Consider the following 17,952-nt stretch of genomic DNA (forward strand, 5'->3'; position numbering starts at 1 on the left):
ATCATGACCCTTGTCTGGATCGTGTCCAAATTGTCTCAAGGATGACACTTGTCTGAATCGTGTCCAAATTGTCTCAAGGATGACACTTGTCTGAATCGTACCCAATCAATCATGATCCTTGCATCAACTTCGCCCAAATTGTTTCAATCAAGATCCGTGCCTCGATCGCACCCAAATCGTTTCGATCATGACCCTTGCCTGGATCAAGCCCAAATCGTTCCGATCAAGACCCTTGTCTGGATCGAGTCCAAATCGTTCCGATCAAGACCCTTGTCTGGATCGAGTCCAAATCTTTACGATCATGACCCATGCCTAGATCGCACCCAAATCCTCTCGATCATGACCTTGCCTAGATCGTGCCCAAATCGTCCCAATCACTACCCTTGCCTCGAACGCTCCCAAATCATCCCTTGCCTAGATCATGCCCAAATCGCCCCGATCATGACCCTTGCCTGGATTGTGCCCAAATCTTCCCAATCATGACCCTTGCCTCGAACGCTCCCAAATCATCCCTTGCCCGGTTCGTGCCCAAATCATGACCCTTGCCTGGATCGTGCCCAAATCGTACTGATCATGACTCTTGTCAGTGCAGCACAACACAATGTGCCAGCTTGCAGTTTGCTGGTACTGAGCTACTACGGCTCAGTTGGACAGTTCTTCCAGTTGTGAATGGAAAACTCTCACTTCCTATCGAGTTTACTAGACAGGAAGAAAAGGGAAATTGCCCCAACATGGAAAAAGACCAACAAAAGCAAGTATAGCCAACCTTTGTGAAATAAATAAATATTTGGAACTTAGACAAGTATTTGGAAATATTTTAGTGGCTTTTGAACAGTATGATAAATTCTCCCATGGCTGAAGCTGCTCTTACAACTCCATAAATAGCCTCTGCTTGGTAACTTGGCAGGGCTGAGGTAAATGTCAGCCAATATGTAGGTCATGTAAAGATTTTGTATCCCCTCCTCTCACCCTGATATGTATACCATCCCAGTCAGAAAGGCCGGGAGCTGTAAAATCTCTAAACCCCCTAAACTCTTTCCGTCACAACCCTGCGAGCTCCGCCATGTCCCACTCACCTTCACCACCCACAGCTCTGCTGCGTCAAAGCGCCTCTCACACAAGCTTTTTATACCTCTGCCCCCCTGCCTTCCTATTGGCTGTCAGCCATTCCGCCCCGCCCCTCAGTGAGCCCGTCCGGGAGGCGGGAGAGAGGCGCGCTTCAAACATAACACGAGCTGACAGACTTTCCTCCGCTCCGTCACCCGTCAGGAGAATGAATGGCTCGGCGAGCGGAAGGGCGGCTCGGGAGTCCCCGAGAGCAGACAGCTGCGGGGTCCCCCGGGCGAACCTAACGCGTAGGCCAGAAATATAAGCGCAATAAAGTTACTTGAGGAAGAAAAAAAAAAGTGACTGTCTTTGTTGTGTTCAGTACAATGCTAAAGGGGCGTAGTCGTATAGAGGAAGGGGCGGGGACAGAGCGGCCCGTGTCTTGGTGCATTGTGGGATATGGTGGGCTCCAGTCAGGAGGAGGGGGAGGTGTAAGCTGCCACCCGGAGGATTGGCTTTCTTTCTTCCTCTCCCGGTCGTCCCTTCCGCCGGACCGCAGCTCGCGCGCACTGGGCGCCCCGGGAAACTGAGCTGGTGCCGCTGCTAGGGGGCGCCCGCACCCTCCTCCCCGCAGGACCGCCCTCCGCCAACCCCCTCCCCCAAACTCCAAGATGGCGGAGGCTGGAGAGGAGGCTCCGGCTTCCCCGGTGCTCGCTGCTTCGGCTCCAAGTAAGGCGGGAGCATGTCCGGATTACGCCGTGCTCTGCTCGTTCCTGGAGCGCTACGGAGCTGTGCTGGACCTCCCCGAGCTGACCTTCCCGGAGCTGGAAGAGGCGCTTGAGGAGACCAAAGCAGGTGAGGGGGAGGAGCGGGGGGCGCTTGTTGTGGTGAGGAGGGAGAGAGGACCGGGGCTGGCCAGCAGCGGGGGGACTTCCCGGGAGGTGTACACCCCGAGATCGCTGCTCTGCCCAAGCCTACCGGACCCCTTCATCACCCCCATCATTTACTACTACTTCTCCATCATCCACTACATCTCTATCATCCACTACTACTTCTCCATCATCCCTCATCATCCACTACCACTCATCCATCATCCACTACTTCATTATCCCTATCCTCCACTACTACTTCTCCATCATCCCCCATTATCCACCACTACTTCATTATCCCCATCATCCACTACTACTTCTCCATCATCCCCCATCATCCACTACTACTTCTCCATCATCCGCTGCTACTTCTCCATCATCCACGACTTCATCATCCACTACCACTCATCCATCATCCACTACTTCATTATCCCTATCCTCCACTACTACTTCTCCATCATCCCCCATCACCCACTACTACTTCTCTATCATCCCCACCATCCACCACTACTTCATTATCCCCATCATCCACTACTACTTCTCCATCATCCCCATCACCCACTACTACTTCTCCATCATCCGCTGCTACTTCTCCATCATCCACTACTTCATCATCCACTACTACTTAATTATCCCCATCATCCACTACTACTTCTCCATCATCCACTACTTCATCATCCCCATCATCCATTACTACTTCTCCATCATCCACTATATCATCCACTATTATTTCTCCATCATCCCCACCAGCCACTACTACTTCTTCATCATCCACTACTACTTCTCCATTATCCACCAATACTTAATTATCCCCATCATCCACTACTACCTCTCCATCATCCACTACTTAATCATCCCCATCATCCACTACTACTTCTCCATCATCCAGTACTATTTCTCGATCATCCACTACTATTTTTCCATCATCCACTACTACTTTTCCATCATCCACTACTTCATCATCCACTACTACTTCTCCATTATCCACCACTACTTCATTATCCCCATCATCCACTACTACTTCTCCATCACCCCCCTATTATCCACCACTACTTCATTATCCCCATCATCCCCTACTACTACTTCATCATCCACTACTTCATCCACTATTATTTCTCTATCATCCCCACCAGCCACTACTACTTCTCTATCATCCACTACTACATCATCCCCATCATCCACTACTACTTCTCTATCATCATCATCTACTACTCCATCATCATCATCCCAATCACCACTACTACTTCTCCATCATAACCCTCATCATCCATTACTGCATCATACCCATCATCAACTAATTCTTCTCCATCATCCCCCCATCATTCATTACTACTTCTCCATCATCCCCACAATCATCCATTATCACATCATCCCCATCATCCACTACTACTTATTCATCACCCCCCCCCATCATCCATTACTACATCATCCCCATCATCCATTACAACTTCTTCATTATCATCCTCATTAATACTTCTTCATTATCATCCTCATTAATACTTCTTCATCATCATCCTCATTACTACTTCATCATCCATTACTACTTCTTCATCATCCCCATCTTCATCCTCCTTATCCATCACTACTTCTTCATCTTCCTCATCTATTACTAATACTTTATCATCCATTACTACTTCTTCATCATTCCCATCATCTTCCTAACCATTACTTTTTTATACCCATCCCCATCATCATTATCACAACTCACTCCTTCGTCGTCATCATCCATTCTTCCTCCATCCCCATCATCATCATCATCACTAACCATTACTTCTTGATCCCCATCCTCCTCCTCACCACTCATTCCTTCTTCATCATCACAACATTTTCCTTCTTCATCATTTATTATTCCTCCAACTCCATCATCATCACTATTACGTCTTCTTCATTCTCACCACCACCATCATCACTCATTTCGTCATCCCCATCCTCACCATCATCTCTAATCATTTCTTCTTCATCCTCACCATAATCATACTCATCACTTGTTCCTCCTCCTTCCTCATCATCTTCATCACTAACCATTACTTAATCATCATCACTTATTCTTCCTCCAACCCCATCATCATCATCATCACTCACTTTTTCTTCTTCATCATCATCACTCATTATTCCTCCACCCTCATCATCACTAACCATTACTTCTTCATCCCCACCATCATCACCCAATTCTTCATTATCCCCATTCTCACCATCCTCACTCATTCCTTTTTCTTTATCATCATCATCACTCCTTCATCTCAATACATTCCTCCTCTATCCCCATCCTCATCATCACCACTTATTCCCTCTTCATCGTCCTCATCATTACTCATTCCTTCTTCATCCTCATCATCTCTCTTTCTTCTTCATCCTCATCATCGCTCATTCCTTCTTCATTATCCTCATCATCACCACTTCTCCTTTCTCCCCATCCTCACCACTTCTTCACCCCCATCCTCACCATCATCACTCATTCCTCCTCTATCTTTGTTCCTGACTATCACTAGCCATACCTCCTCCATCCTCAACATCCCTGACCACAACACTTCCATACCCATCATTGCCCATACCTTTCCCCTTCTTCATTTTTTTCTACCACTTTCTCCATCAGTTCCTATTTTCCATTATTTCAACTTCATCATCACTACCCATACCTTTCTTCATCTTCACCATCTCTACTCATGCCTTCGCCATCCTCATCCCACTCCTCACTACTCTCTTCATCGCTACCCAACCTTCCCATCTTAATCTCAGCCCATCGCTACCCAACCTCCCCAACAGCATATTGACCATTGTTACCCATACCTTCCTCTTTCTAAAGCTTCACATCATATATGCTCATCATCACTCCCCAAACCTTCTATCCTCACCATCACTTTCACCAATGCTGCCATAACGTCCATCTTTATCCTCACCATAACTTGCACTATCTTCTCCATTCCCATAATGACCATCCATACGCCCATACCTCCTCTATCCCATCCTCGCAATCACTTTTACCATACTCACCATCACCACCAACATCTTCTCCATCCCCATCTTCCTCATCACAACCCATGTTTTACCCTTCTTCATCTTCACTATCACCGCCATCATCTTCTCCATCAATACCCAGACCTCCTCCATCTCATCCTCACACTCACTTTTACCATATTCACCATCACCGCCAACATCTCCATCCCCCATTGACCATCAATCCCAGACTTCCTCTATCCTATTCTCATCATTTTCTCCATCCTCATCCTCATTACTGATATCTCCTTCATCACCATTCCTCACCATCACTACCCATACCTCCTTCATCCCTTGCCTTGTCCATTATTCCCCTGATCATTACTTCCACCCCCCCCCATTTCCCTAAATCCTCAGTTACCAATAAAATAAAGTTTGGAATCCCTCGTATGATGGTTTGGTTGCTGTGCAGTTCCTATTATTAATAAACAGGATTTGAAAAGGGCCAACATAGTACGCAGTGCTGTACATTAAATGAGGCTTCTTCATGAAGGGCTCATCTATAGCAATCATTATTCAGTACAATGACGAGTGATGATCGGGACTGGTTTGGCCACCAAGCTGGGTGGGCAGAAATTGTAGGTGGGTGGCAGCCCCCTGTATTTTGAGTTTTCTGATATAAAGTATCAGAACCAGTAAAGGATCCATGAATGGGTCATCAAAAGCTACCAATATTATTATTATTATTATTAAACAGGATTTATATAGCGCCAACATATTACGCAGCGCTGTACATTAAATAGGGATTGCAAATGACAGACTAATACAGACAGTGATATAGGAGGAGAGAACCCTGCCCCGAAGAGCTTACAATCTAGTAGGTGGGGGAATTTCACACAATAGGATGGGAGATTTTCTTCCATACTAGGTTGCAGAGATGAATGCTCAGGGATTGTGAAAGGGAACAGTGCATTCATTGTATTCTATATCCGAATGACTACTTATAGGGCAGCACGGTGGCTTAGTGGTTAGCACACTGGCCATTGCAGTACTAGGTCTCAGGTTGGAATCTCAGCCAGGACACTATCTGCATGGAGTTTGCAGGTTCTCCCTGTGTCTGTGTGGGTTTCCTTCCACATTCCAAAAACATGCAGTTAGGTTAATTGGCTTCCACCCTAAAATTGTCCATAGACTGTATTAATGACATATGAGTATGGTAGGGACATTAGATTGTGAGCTCCTTTGTGGGACAGCTAGTGGCATGACCATGGACTTTGTACAGTGCTGCATAATATGTTGGCGCTATATAAATACTGTATATTAATATTATAGATCTGCCTGAAGATTGCATGGTGAAAAAACCAATCAATCAATTTATTTGTGATATCTAGCTCCATGTCCTAGTCTAAGATTATTCTCCCTCCATACAAGAGCTGTGCAGATAACTCTCCAAAGAATCTTTCACTTGGCTTTTGTGCGGAGCTTCTGATGGAAAGTACAGCTCTCTAATATATCATTAGTCCTGCCGTTACTACTCTGAAGCTCGGGTGCAACCCAGGAATCAAAGAATGGCAGCCTTTCCACAGTGCCTTATAGCCGGGTTCCTGACTGATTTGATTAAAAGGATAAATACTAACTTGTCTCCAGGGGAAGGGAGGTGTCCTCGTCTCTCTCCAGTATCAGCAGGTGGGATCCCAAAATAAGTGAATCCTAAGGGGGTAAAGTGCAGCTTTGTGTTGAGATCTCGGGTGTAAGTGTCTGATAGGGTTCCCTTAGTGTACTCTGTACAGTGGTCAGCAAGTAGTTTATTCCCTCAAAAGCAGAGTTGAGAAATAATTATATATTTGTTGTCTTGGGTAACCTTTTAAAACATTTTATAATATTTTACATCTACTGATTTGACTAAATCAGCGTTTCCCAACCGGGGTTCCTCCGGAGGGCGCTAGGAGTTCCTCGAGCAGTTTGTGACTCTCAGGTCAGACTATGTGACACCAATGATACAGTTAGGTCCATAAAGATTTGGACAGAGACAACTTTTTTTCTATTTTTGGTTCTGTACATTACCACAATTAATTTAAATGAAACAACTCAGATGCAGTTGAACTGCAGACTTTCAGCTTTAATTTAGTGGGATGAACAAGAAGATTGAATAAAAATGTGAGGAACTAAAGCCTTTATTACACAATCACTTCATTTCAGGGTCTGAAAAGTAATTGAACAAATTTAAAAGCTGAAAATAAAATGTTCCTTTCTAATACTTGGTTGAAAACCCTTTGCTGGCAATGACAGCCTGTAGTCTTGAACTCATGGACATCACCAGATGCCGGGTTCCCAATAGCCAGCAATGTAAGAGGAATTCTTCCCATTGACCCCCACATCCACAAAAAGCTGTGGATGTAGTAATTATAAAAGGAGTTTCCTAAGACCTGAAAGTTATTTCAAGGGTTCCCCGTGTTAAAACGATCATATAAAGCTGGCCCAGGACCTCATTGTCACCATTCGGCATCCCCGTTGGGCTGCCTGTGTTTTAGGTGTGAGCTATCGCAGGACAAGTTCTGCTCTTTTTAGACCCGGCCTTATAATGGCACCAACGTTGCAGTGGGGTATATTGAAGCGGGCATAGATGTCATTTGATCCTTTAGTTTTAGTCCGAGCAGTGACAGAGGATAGAAAGTAGAGGGTTCCCCGGCTTTTTTGTGCTTTATAACTTATAATCAGGAATAATGCAAATGATACGTCATTGTAAGTTGTCTGCTCCCCTACTCCATGCTGTGCATTCCCCAGATACTAAATCCTTACAGGACTTCTTATAGTTGGCAGGAAATAACTTGCTAAAATCCCAGTGTGAATGATTGGGCTTTGATAAGCAAATGCAACTTAAGAAACACTTCTTAGATCCTTTGGAAATCATTGCCAGTGCAGTTGACCTGCTTCAGCTGCATTCCTATTGACTGAAATAGAGCCATTCCTATTGGGGAAAATAGAAGTTCCACAGAGAATAAATCACTTCAACACCTTGGACAATTTTTCTGTCTCTGCTCCTTGTATTTACTACATTTTTTTAAAACCTGATATTATTACCTCTACTTCTCTAAAGGATGGATGGTGCATACCAGTTGGGAAGGGAAAATACGTTTTAATCCAGGTCCTGCTTTTCATCATACACTGCATCCCCTGGCTGTCGATTTGCTTGAGATTGCAGTATTCTCCTTCAGTCTTCATGCAATAGGGAACTTTCAACCTATTTTGGATTTCCCCCTGGCTCCTCATTGCTGGAGCTGTTTAAGTGAAGAGCCCAGAAGGGTGAATGCTGGAATCGTTTTATGATACCACAAACCCATCCTCTTCTCTGCTCCTCACCTTGTAACTGGGAGATTTCCTTTGAGTCTTTTTGATTTACAGTATTCCTTGAGTCAAGCCTAAACTTTAAAATGGCCAAAACTGGGTTGAGTAGTGTAGGAAGAGGAAGGAGTAAACACCTGCCGGGTAATTTTTTGGTATCTGTATTTCCTTCATTTTCTCTCCCAGAGACATAACATTAAGAGAGAAGAAATCGCCCAAAGTGGGGTTATTTTATCCTGGTGAATAACGATGCTATTTGTACTACCCCTCATGTTCATTTGTGAAAAAACTATTCATCTGAATGGCCTTGTGCACTGATATCTGGTAGGAAAGCATTATGTTCTCCCCGGCCTCTTTCAGCTGGGCGCACCACCTGGCAATTTTCAAGAACCACCTGGCAGGTCGCTGAAAAGTTGGGTCAGATTACAGGGCCCACTATGCACCCACAGCTTCTTCCAACCCATCCTAACTAGATTTCTGGGGGGAATTCTGTTCGACATTTGTCTTTCTTCAGGTACCAATCTCGAAAAAACTGCAATCCGGTGGTTTTCTAGATCTATTGACCATGCTGGATGGAATAACCACACAGTTAATCGATGCAGAGAATTGACTGACAAATTTACAAAATATCTGAACCACCACCATACTCCGATGGGTTCATCAAGCAACCGATTAAAGTGAGCTCTTAAACTTTAGTCCTTGGATTAAATGTCCCCAGTGGAAATTTTCATGGGTACAATTTTATTATTTTAGATTTTACCTTCTTTTCTTTCTTGGTTACCAGAAGAAATGTGGGAGGGAGTAATCTCACCTTTTGGGACATAATTACCAAAAACCTTGACAAAGACTATAACCCAAAAAGTTAAGTAAAGATAAAGTTTACAAGAGGTTTGTTCTTTGGCTGTGCACGGTAAAGCTACAGGTTAAGTTTTATTTCTCCCCTCCTCAGCTTTATTCACTTACCATTTGTATTCTTCCTTACTGGTCATAGTGAAGCTCCTGAAATATTCTTCACCTTCGTGTGATGGCAATGGTTCATCAACTAGTATGGAGCTTCTTCTCATCAGCCCATGTTTCTCACCTGTCCTTCGCAGGAAGCCACCATCTTTTCTTTTTCTGTAGATGATCTCCAAACATCTTCTGTGTTCTGCCCAGGCCCCTTTAGCTGGGTGAACCACTCTGCACATTTCAGAAACCACCCGGCTGTATTTCAGTTGTTTTCATGTTGAGTCAAAACAAGGGCACCCAAAAATAAAATTAAAATAAAATAAAAAATAAACAAGGGCAACAAAAAATAAAAAGCCAAAGTTTTCCTCAAGATGCCCAGAGCGATTGGGCAGGATTATTTCAGAAGGGCCATCGCCTGACACTAAGGATACATACACACATCAGATGATTATCAGCTCAGGGCTGGTATCAGATGAGAATCTGATGTGTGTACAGTGCTTGTCTGAATTCGTCAAGACAGACCCATGAACGACAAACGACTGCAATACAAGTGAAGAGGAGAGAGCACAGCGGGGTGCCGCTCCATTGTTTTACCCTCTCCATAGAACAGGATGGTGCTGTATGTACAAGCGCTCGTTCATTCATCTTTCAGTTGTTTGTCGTTGGAAAGATCCTTGCGTTCTTGCAATCCCTAGCTGCTGCAAAGACTATGAGGTTGGACCATCCTCCATTAAAATTTGTTCATCTTTTTTATTCTTCCAGTATCTTCATCCTCTAAGAGAAACTCCCGGTAGGTACAGAGCGTCTCTTATTACACAGACCGAGAGGAAACTGAGAAGGTGGTTGTGTAATACTCATTGCCAGGACTGCAGGAGGATTTCTGTTGTGTCATCGCAGTAACGGATAACTTTGTCTTCCTGGAAAAGCAGATTTGGTCCAGTTTGTTCTGAAAGAATTCTGAGCTATTGTTCCCTAACCTACAAGGACAGAAATCTTGTTTAGACATTCATCCAGGTTGACAGATTCCAATATTAAGTTCCAAGTATTCACTGATAGTGTGGCTTCAGTGATCTCCCCAGGCCCCTTTTAGCTGGGTGCACCACCCGGCACTTTTCAGTAACCACCCAAAAACAGCCCGGTGGTTGGGTCACAATACAGGGGCTGCCACCTGCCTACAGCTTCTTCCCACCCAGCTTAAAAAAAAAATTCTGCACTTAGAAGAAAGGGTTTGGGTAAGATTTGATCTAAAATAGTGTTACCCAACAATGTTCTCCCCAGCCTTCTTTAGCTGGGCGCTTCGCCAAGCACTTTCAGTAACCACCCGGCTGTTTGTGGCTGGTTTCTTGAAAGTTGGGTGACAATACAATGGCCGCCACCGCCTACAGCTTCTTCTCACCCGGGGAAAATACTGCCCAATATCTTGGGGGGCCATATCGGTCCACCAGTAACGTTTTAGCAGTTTCCAATACATAATGACAAAGTGCAAAACATTCTTGTTTATTGTTTTTATCTAAGAAGGTTGTTCCTGCTTTGGGTTAATATTGTCTGCAATGTTTTTAGTGTTTCTTCATATCATTGCAGTGGAAATCCTTTGTTCTGGCTTAGGGTGATGACACTTCTTCTCCACTAATACAGCACAATGAGTGAACGTTGTTACCCAAGGCTGCTCTTCTGATTTAGGTGGCAATACAGCTCCATCATAAACACAATGGAAATGATTTGCTCCCCTGGAGAAGATAAGAGTATCATGAGAGAACCTGGGTGATGCACCAAACCTGGAATTCATCTGGTCAAGGATTGAAAACCTTTGCCAAGCAATAGGAAACGATTTTTACAAATTTACCCAGGTTGATCATGGTGGTCTTATCTTCTCCAGTCTTGGAGAGCTTTATTACATCAGGCCGCTGATTGAGAGTTGTCATCCAAATCAGCAGAGCAGCTTAGGATGGTAATACTTTCACACTGTACAGTATCTGAAGGCAAAGTGTCATCGCCCTGGGCTGCTCTCATGATTAAGGCTACGTACACACGTTCAATAATTGGCATTGAAAATGTTCTTTTACGATCCTTTCCAAGGACAAAAGACTGCATGATGCATGAACGAGCTCTGTACATACAGCACCATTCTGTGCTCCTTATGGAGAGGGGAACGAGGGAAATGACGGAGCCGCACCCCACTGCGCTCTCTCCCCTCCACTTTCATTATGATTGTTCCTGAATCCACCACGGCGTTAAGACAAGCGCTGTACACCCACCAGGTTCTTGTCCGATACCAGCCCTGAGGCGATTGACAGAGGAGAATCATCTGACGTGTGTACGTGGCCTTGGACTACAAACACCCCTCCCACTCTATTGCCATTACATAAATTGTTTTGTAGTTGAAAAAATATCTCTGTATGAAATACCAATTTGATACAGATTAGGTTGCAGTGATACTTGATTTTGATCAGCATGTATTTTTACGTAGCCCTACAACTAAGGACTGGTGAGCTGCAAAATATTACATATTTCTTATCCAAATTCTTAAATAAATATCTGGCTAGGAAGATATGTTTTGAATTGGGTAGATTTTTATTGGTATTTTTATTAATATTATTAATAAACAGCGCCAACATATTACGCAGCACTGTACGTTAAATAGAGGTTGCAAATGACAGATACAGACACAGGAGAAGGAGAGGACCCTGCCCCAAAGAGTTTATAATTCAAGAATCTCTTTATTATTACTGATTGTTAGACTATATAATGTACAGAGCTGGGTCGGCTTTTTCGATGACCAGAAGAATAATCGTTCGCTCTTCTTTTTTCTTTTTAGTGTCCAGAGCCCTGGTTGAACTTCATTTGAAACTGATGAGGAAGATCGGGAAGTCCGTCACCTTTGACAGATGGGAGAAGTATCTAATCAAGGTACTGTGCAAGTATATTTGTAACATTTTTTTAGTTAGTTTGTTTTCTTTTATAGGTCAATGATTACATTTTGTTTGAGTTTTCACACATTGATATATATATATATATATATATAAATATCTTTAGGTTCTGAATTTGTGCAGGGGTATGTTGCACCTGATGACCAGAACAAATTAAAAAAAACCTGGATTTTTATTTTTTGTCCCAGTATGGGGCAAAATGTGAAGTATTGCTCGGCTTCTCGAACTAAAGTAAAAACAAAAAAATCACACTTACATTTAATTCTGAAGATCCGTTGATGGGAGGTTTCTTTAAATGGGTCCCACGTCCTCCCAGTATCTGTCTTCGGCCCAGGGTGGATGAAGCGCCAGGCGCCGCTCTCTTTTACAGTCTCCTTTCCAGGTTTTTCTTCACCCGTCACCTAATCCCGCACTGCACAGGAGCGAGATCGGGTGACGTGTAGAGAGGAAAAAGTGTCTCACGTGTGAGATTGGCATTTTTTTTCCTCCCATTAAAAAAGACTCCCGAGATCAGCCATGCGCAGAAAGACCAGCCAGAGACCCCCAAGATGAGTGACGTAGGTATCACAGGAGCTCCGCGCTCTGTCTTGATTGCTGTAAATAAATACATTTTTACACAAAAGGGGTTGTCTACCCTTTTATGTAAAGTAAAAATTTTGAGTTTAGGTACGCTTTAATGGCAACAAACAGAGATATGTATTTATAACGATGCAACTTTTTGGAACAACACTTTATTGGGCAATCACTCTTGAACCATTGTCCTCTTCTCCTGTGTCACTGTCTGTATAAATCCTGTTTATTAATAATATTAATATAAACCATAAGTTGACATAATCAGTTTGAGAAACTTTTTACAGTGCACATCTAGAAGTGTGAATAATGTCACTGTAACAAATGTTACAATGGTATCCTAGTTAAATAAAAATGCAAAAAAAAAAGATGAGTTGATTGACAGTGATTGATTGACTACACATGGTGTAGGTGTTCTTTACCAATCTAATGACTGATCTGACACCACTCAGAAATCACTGGAAATCGCACACTGGATAGAATAGCATGTGATATATAAAGTGCTATTATGTCTAAGCGTCTTTTGTATTCATAGCATATTGTTCAAGCTGCTTTTCTGAGAAACAAGTTTATGGCAACTCACTTTTTTCCTCTCGTCACTATTCTAGATATGTCAGGAATATAACAGCACTTGGGCCTGGGAGATGGAGAAGAAAGGCTACCTGGAGATGAGCGTGGAGTGTAAAGTCGGTCTGTTAAAGGTAAGGCATGTATTGATTGCCCAGAAATCTGTGAAAAATACTGCTAAATACCCAGTAAAAGCAACGGTTTAAGCAGCCAAAGGATTTGTATTTCTGTTCAGATGTCATTGTAACTGAGACCCCAGAATTTTCATACTACACGCAATTTGGAAAATATATATACAAACACTCACCTGCTACCTTTTAAGTACATCTTGCTAATACCAAGTTGGACCCCTTTGTCTATCTATGTCATGGCATAGATTCATCAAGGTGCTGGAATCATTCCTGATTGATTTTGATATATATATTGATATGTTGGCATCAAGCAGTTATTGCACATTTGTCAGCTGCACATCCATGATGGGAATCTCTTGTTCCACATCCCGAAGAAACTATATTTGATTAGAATCCGGTGACTGCGGAGGCCACATGAGTACAATGAACTCATTATCATGTTTAGTAAATCTTTTTGAGAGGATTTGAGCTTTGTGACATGGTGCATTATCCTGCTGGGAGTAGCCATCAGAAGGTGAGTTGGGTATAAAGGGATGGACATGGACATCAACAATACTAAGGTTGGCTGTTGGATTAAAACCATGCTCGATTAGTACTAAAAGATGCAAAGTGTGCCAAAAAATCCCCCGCACTGTTACAGCACCACTATGCTGAACCATGATACCAGGCAGGATGGAACCATGACATGTCCTTGACCGTATCATTGGAATGTGCAGCAGCAGAAATCAAGACTCCTCAGACCAGGCAACGTTTTTCCAATCTTTTCAATTTTGGCGAGCTGTGCAAATTGTAGCCTCAGGTACCTGTTCTTAGCTGACACGAGTGGCACCCATTGTGGTCTCCTGCTGCTGTAGCCCTTCTGCTCCAAAGATGGGCATTTAGGGATGTTCTTCCACAGATGGTTTGTTATTAGAAGTCATTATATAAAATACTTTTGCTTTTCTATCAGCTTAAACCAGTCTCTTCATTCTCTTCCAACTTCTGGCATCAACAAGGCATTTCTAACTAGAAAACTGCTGCCCACTAAATACTTACTCCAATGGTAAACCCAGGCATTTTTTTATCCTGGGTGGGAAAAAGCTGTGGGCGGGTGACCGGGTGGCCCTGTATTGTGACCCAGCTCTTCAGTAACCACCCAAAAACTGCTGAATGGTTACTGAAAAGGGCCGGGTGGTGCGCCCAGCTAATATGGTCTGGGGAGAACACTGAACTCTTCTTATTTTTGATATTTACGTTAAACAGTAACCAATGTGACGTTGCGTTGTGCATATAAAGTATATATATTGCAGCACAAAGTGGATTCCACAGTTGTAGTTACTTTTCTATAGTTTATACGCTCCCAAAAAGTTAGAGATTGCAAACCGGTCCAGTGACGAGCGTTGGTCTTTTAAAATTGAATATGATCAAGCAAATTTTATAAACTGATCGAAATATCAGAGGAGGGTGCCGAATACCAGGAAAATTACACACAATATATAACTCTGAAAAGGGCTAAATAACGCCATTTCCTTGTTGTGTCAACACAAAAAAAAAAAACGACATAAATAGTTGGGTAGGTGGATGCCAGTAGTAACCAAGGTTAACAACAAAAGTGCTAATATATACTAAAGATGTTAACAAGCAGCAATACATAAGAAACATAGAGGTGGGGGGGTGCAAAGTATAAACCTCTGTGTCTATTAGTAGAGTGCCCAATAGTGCTATGCATAGACACATTGCATTCTTATGCTAAAGAGCTGAACCACCATGCTGGTTTAAGAAAAAAAAATAAAAAACACTGACCATTATTTTTTTTATTTTAGCACTTGTGTGAATGTCAGTTTGATGACAATCTGAAGTTTAAGAATGCCATTAATGAAGAGGATGCCGATTTGATGCGGGTCCAGCCAATTGGGAGAGATAAGGATGGTTTAATGTACTGGTACCAACTGGATCAGGACCACAACGTCCGTGTGTACATCGAGGAACAAGATGATCAGGACGGAACTTCATGGAAATGCATAGTCAGGTTGTCTTTGAGTGTGGCTCTACTTTTGTAATAGTATGTTATATTCAGTTAAAAGTGTTCAGTAATCACTTAGATATAATCTCTAAACTCGCTACAATAATTTTACATTCTATTGTTGTGGTTTATTACACTTTGCATGTTCAGATTGCTCTTTGCGTTACTGATCTGAATAGGCATTCAGTTGTTTCCTGTAACATTCAAAGTAATGATTCTGATGAAGCTAGGGAAATAATAGGGAGATGTGTAAGTTAGATGCCCAAAGAGTTTAACTGGTTGTGATGATTATTTTCAAACGAGTAGATTGAGTGGACCCGAGTCCAGCCCCTCTAACTGTTTATCATTTTAAATTCTTTAAAAATAGCAGTTCACTTTTTGTGCCAAGGCATATCCGTTCTCACCACATTCGGTTTGATCACTATTCTCCTCGCTGGATGGGAAGCTGTACCTGAGCATCTGCAATGCAAGGATCCCTGTGTCTGTCATTCATTCTGTGAATCTGTGCTGTGTAAGCTTTTTTTTTTTTTTTGGCTGCATTATTATTTAAACAGGATTTAGAGAGCACCAACATATTACGCAGTGCTGTACATTAAATAGGGATTGCAAATGACAGAAAGATACAGACAGTGACACAGGAGGAGGAGAGGACCCTGCCTCAAAGAGCTTACAATCTAGGGGATAATTATTCCTTTACCAACTATCGGTCATCAGGGTCAGCTGTGGCATTAGAAGGCAAAGCTTCAAGATGACCATCCAAGCACAACGACACAATATGGAACAAATCAAAGCAAGTCAGTATTGCAGAAAAGCTCAGTTGCAGGAATTTTGTAGGCAAAGCCAGTGATGGATCCTTTGTCCTGTCCTGGAGGAGGTTTCATAGGTTATGTCCTCAGCTTGTAATATCCTGGAAGTCTCCAGGCATCTATTCATTTTACAACTTCCTTATGGTTATTGGTCTTTTAAGAAACCAAACACTTATTCCTGAGTTCCCTAAAAGTCTCTAATAAACTGGTGGTTTTACTTTGTAAATGATGCAGGAAAAATACTAATGAAAAATATCTTTTGCTACAGGAGCAGAAATGAACTGGCAGAAACTCTGGAACTTTTAAAAGCACAAATAGACCCAGCTTTACTGAAGAAATCTGAGCCCCAAGATAATTCATCTCAAGAGAATCCAAATCCAGAGGATGAGGAGCTGAAAAAAGAGAGTGGAGGTAGGATGTTGTTACATTGTGTTACATTTATGGTTTTTTTCAATAATTGGTGCAGGTATCAATCCACAAAACGGCACACTGGTTGATTGGCATTGGGTTCTTTTACATTTTGTTGCTTAAGTTCTATTCTTAACTTAAGAGACCTTGTCACCAGACCATTTATAAATCTTCACATAATGTGCATATTTAACATGCATGTTATTTACGTTTCTACCGGCAGAGCATGATGGCTCAGTGGTTAGCACACTGGCCTTTGCAGCGCTGGGTCCCAGGTGTGATTCTCAGCCAGCACATTATCTGCATGGAGTTTTCAGGTTCTCTCTGTGTTTGCATGGGTTTGCCTTCGGGTGCTCCAGTTTCCTCCCACAGTCCAGAAACATGCAGTTAAAAAAATAGAATGTCCCAAAGAAAACATGGGCAGCCATTTTAGCCCTTCGTATAACATGGGCATTCGTTTTGTATACAGTGAAGAATTGATTTTTTTCCTTGAAATTTCTCTTGGTGGTTTTATTGGCACACAAGCGCAATGCGATCAGTAATGGCAAAGAAGGCCAAGATGGCTTTACAGATGGCAGATGCCTTTCATTTACTATTGAAATGTTCTCCCCAGACCCTTTTAGCTGGGTGCACCACCCGCCACTTTTCAGTAACCACCCGGCTCTTTTTGGGTGATTACTGAAGAGTTTGGTCACAATACAGGGGCTGCCATTCCCCTTCAATTTCTTCCCATCCAGGTTAAAAAAATGTCTGGGTTCAACACTGAAATTAGTATGAATTTTGAAAATAATAAAAAAAAGGGTTAGTTTTACAATACCTCAGTGATTGACACTTCTTTGAAGGTTTGCAGTAGTGGTTTTCTTTTTTACAGTATAAAATTTTGCAATTCACTATTGTGTGTACTATGGGAACAACTGGACAGAAGTAGGTGAAGGGGCCATAGTATGAATGGTGTTCATGACACACAAAAGGCAAATATATTTTAAGTTAGAGTTAGAGCCTCTCCTATTGTATGATACTACCCCACCTCATAGATTGTAAGCTCTTCAGGGCAGGGTCTCTCCTCCTCCTGTGTCACTGTCTGTATCTGTCTGTCATTTGAAACCTCTATTTAATGTAGAGCGCTGCGTAATATGTTGGCGCTATATAAATACTGTTTATTAATAATAATAATAATAATAAAACCTCGGTCAGATTTAATGGCGCTTCTTTTTTAGCCGAGGAGATTCACCCTCTGTCCTCATAAGTTGTTTCTGAAACAGGAATAAAACAGAAATTTCTGCTGGAATCTTATTTTATGTTGTATCTTAAGAAATAGTGAAGGAAAATTCCCCCAATTTGGCACAGCCTGGTTGTAACTATTCTCTTCTCCAAAACTCCAAAAAGTATTAGCTTTTGCCT

At 42.5% G+C, this 17,952-nt stretch overlaps 2 protein-coding genes across 2 annotated transcripts in view; one reads left to right on the top strand and one right to left on the bottom strand.

Annotated features, from left to right (window-relative positions):
* Positions 1–1,157, bottom strand: part of AAMDC (adipogenesis associated Mth938 domain containing) — a 15,497-nt gene extending 14,340 nt beyond the window's left edge. Inside the window, exon 1 of the mRNA XM_072401334.1 lies at positions 1,077–1,157. The gene's annotated coding sequence lies outside the window, so the exon portion shown is untranslated. The remainder of the gene's footprint in view (positions 1–1,076) is intronic.
* A 348-nt stretch (positions 1,158–1,505) lies between these two features.
* Positions 1,506–17,952, top strand: part of RSF1 (remodeling and spacing factor 1) — a 30,090-nt gene continuing 13,643 nt past the window's right edge. The window contains exons 1-5 of the mRNA XM_072401324.1: positions 1,506–1,902; positions 11,956–12,047; positions 13,246–13,338; positions 15,138–15,343; positions 16,412–16,554. Of these exons, the coding sequence (XP_072257425.1) occupies positions 1,719–1,902; positions 11,956–12,047; positions 13,246–13,338; positions 15,138–15,343; positions 16,412–16,554 (718 nt within the window). The 5' untranslated portion in view covers positions 1,506–1,718. The remainder of the gene's footprint in view (positions 1,903–11,955; positions 12,048–13,245; positions 13,339–15,137; positions 15,344–16,411; positions 16,555–17,952) is intronic.

Source organism: Pyxicephalus adspersus, chromosome 1, assembly GCF_032062135.1.
Source record: "Pyxicephalus adspersus chromosome 1, UCB_Pads_2.0, whole genome shotgun sequence".
NCBI lineage: Eukaryota > Metazoa > Chordata > Amphibia > Anura > Pyxicephalidae > Pyxicephalus > Pyxicephalus adspersus.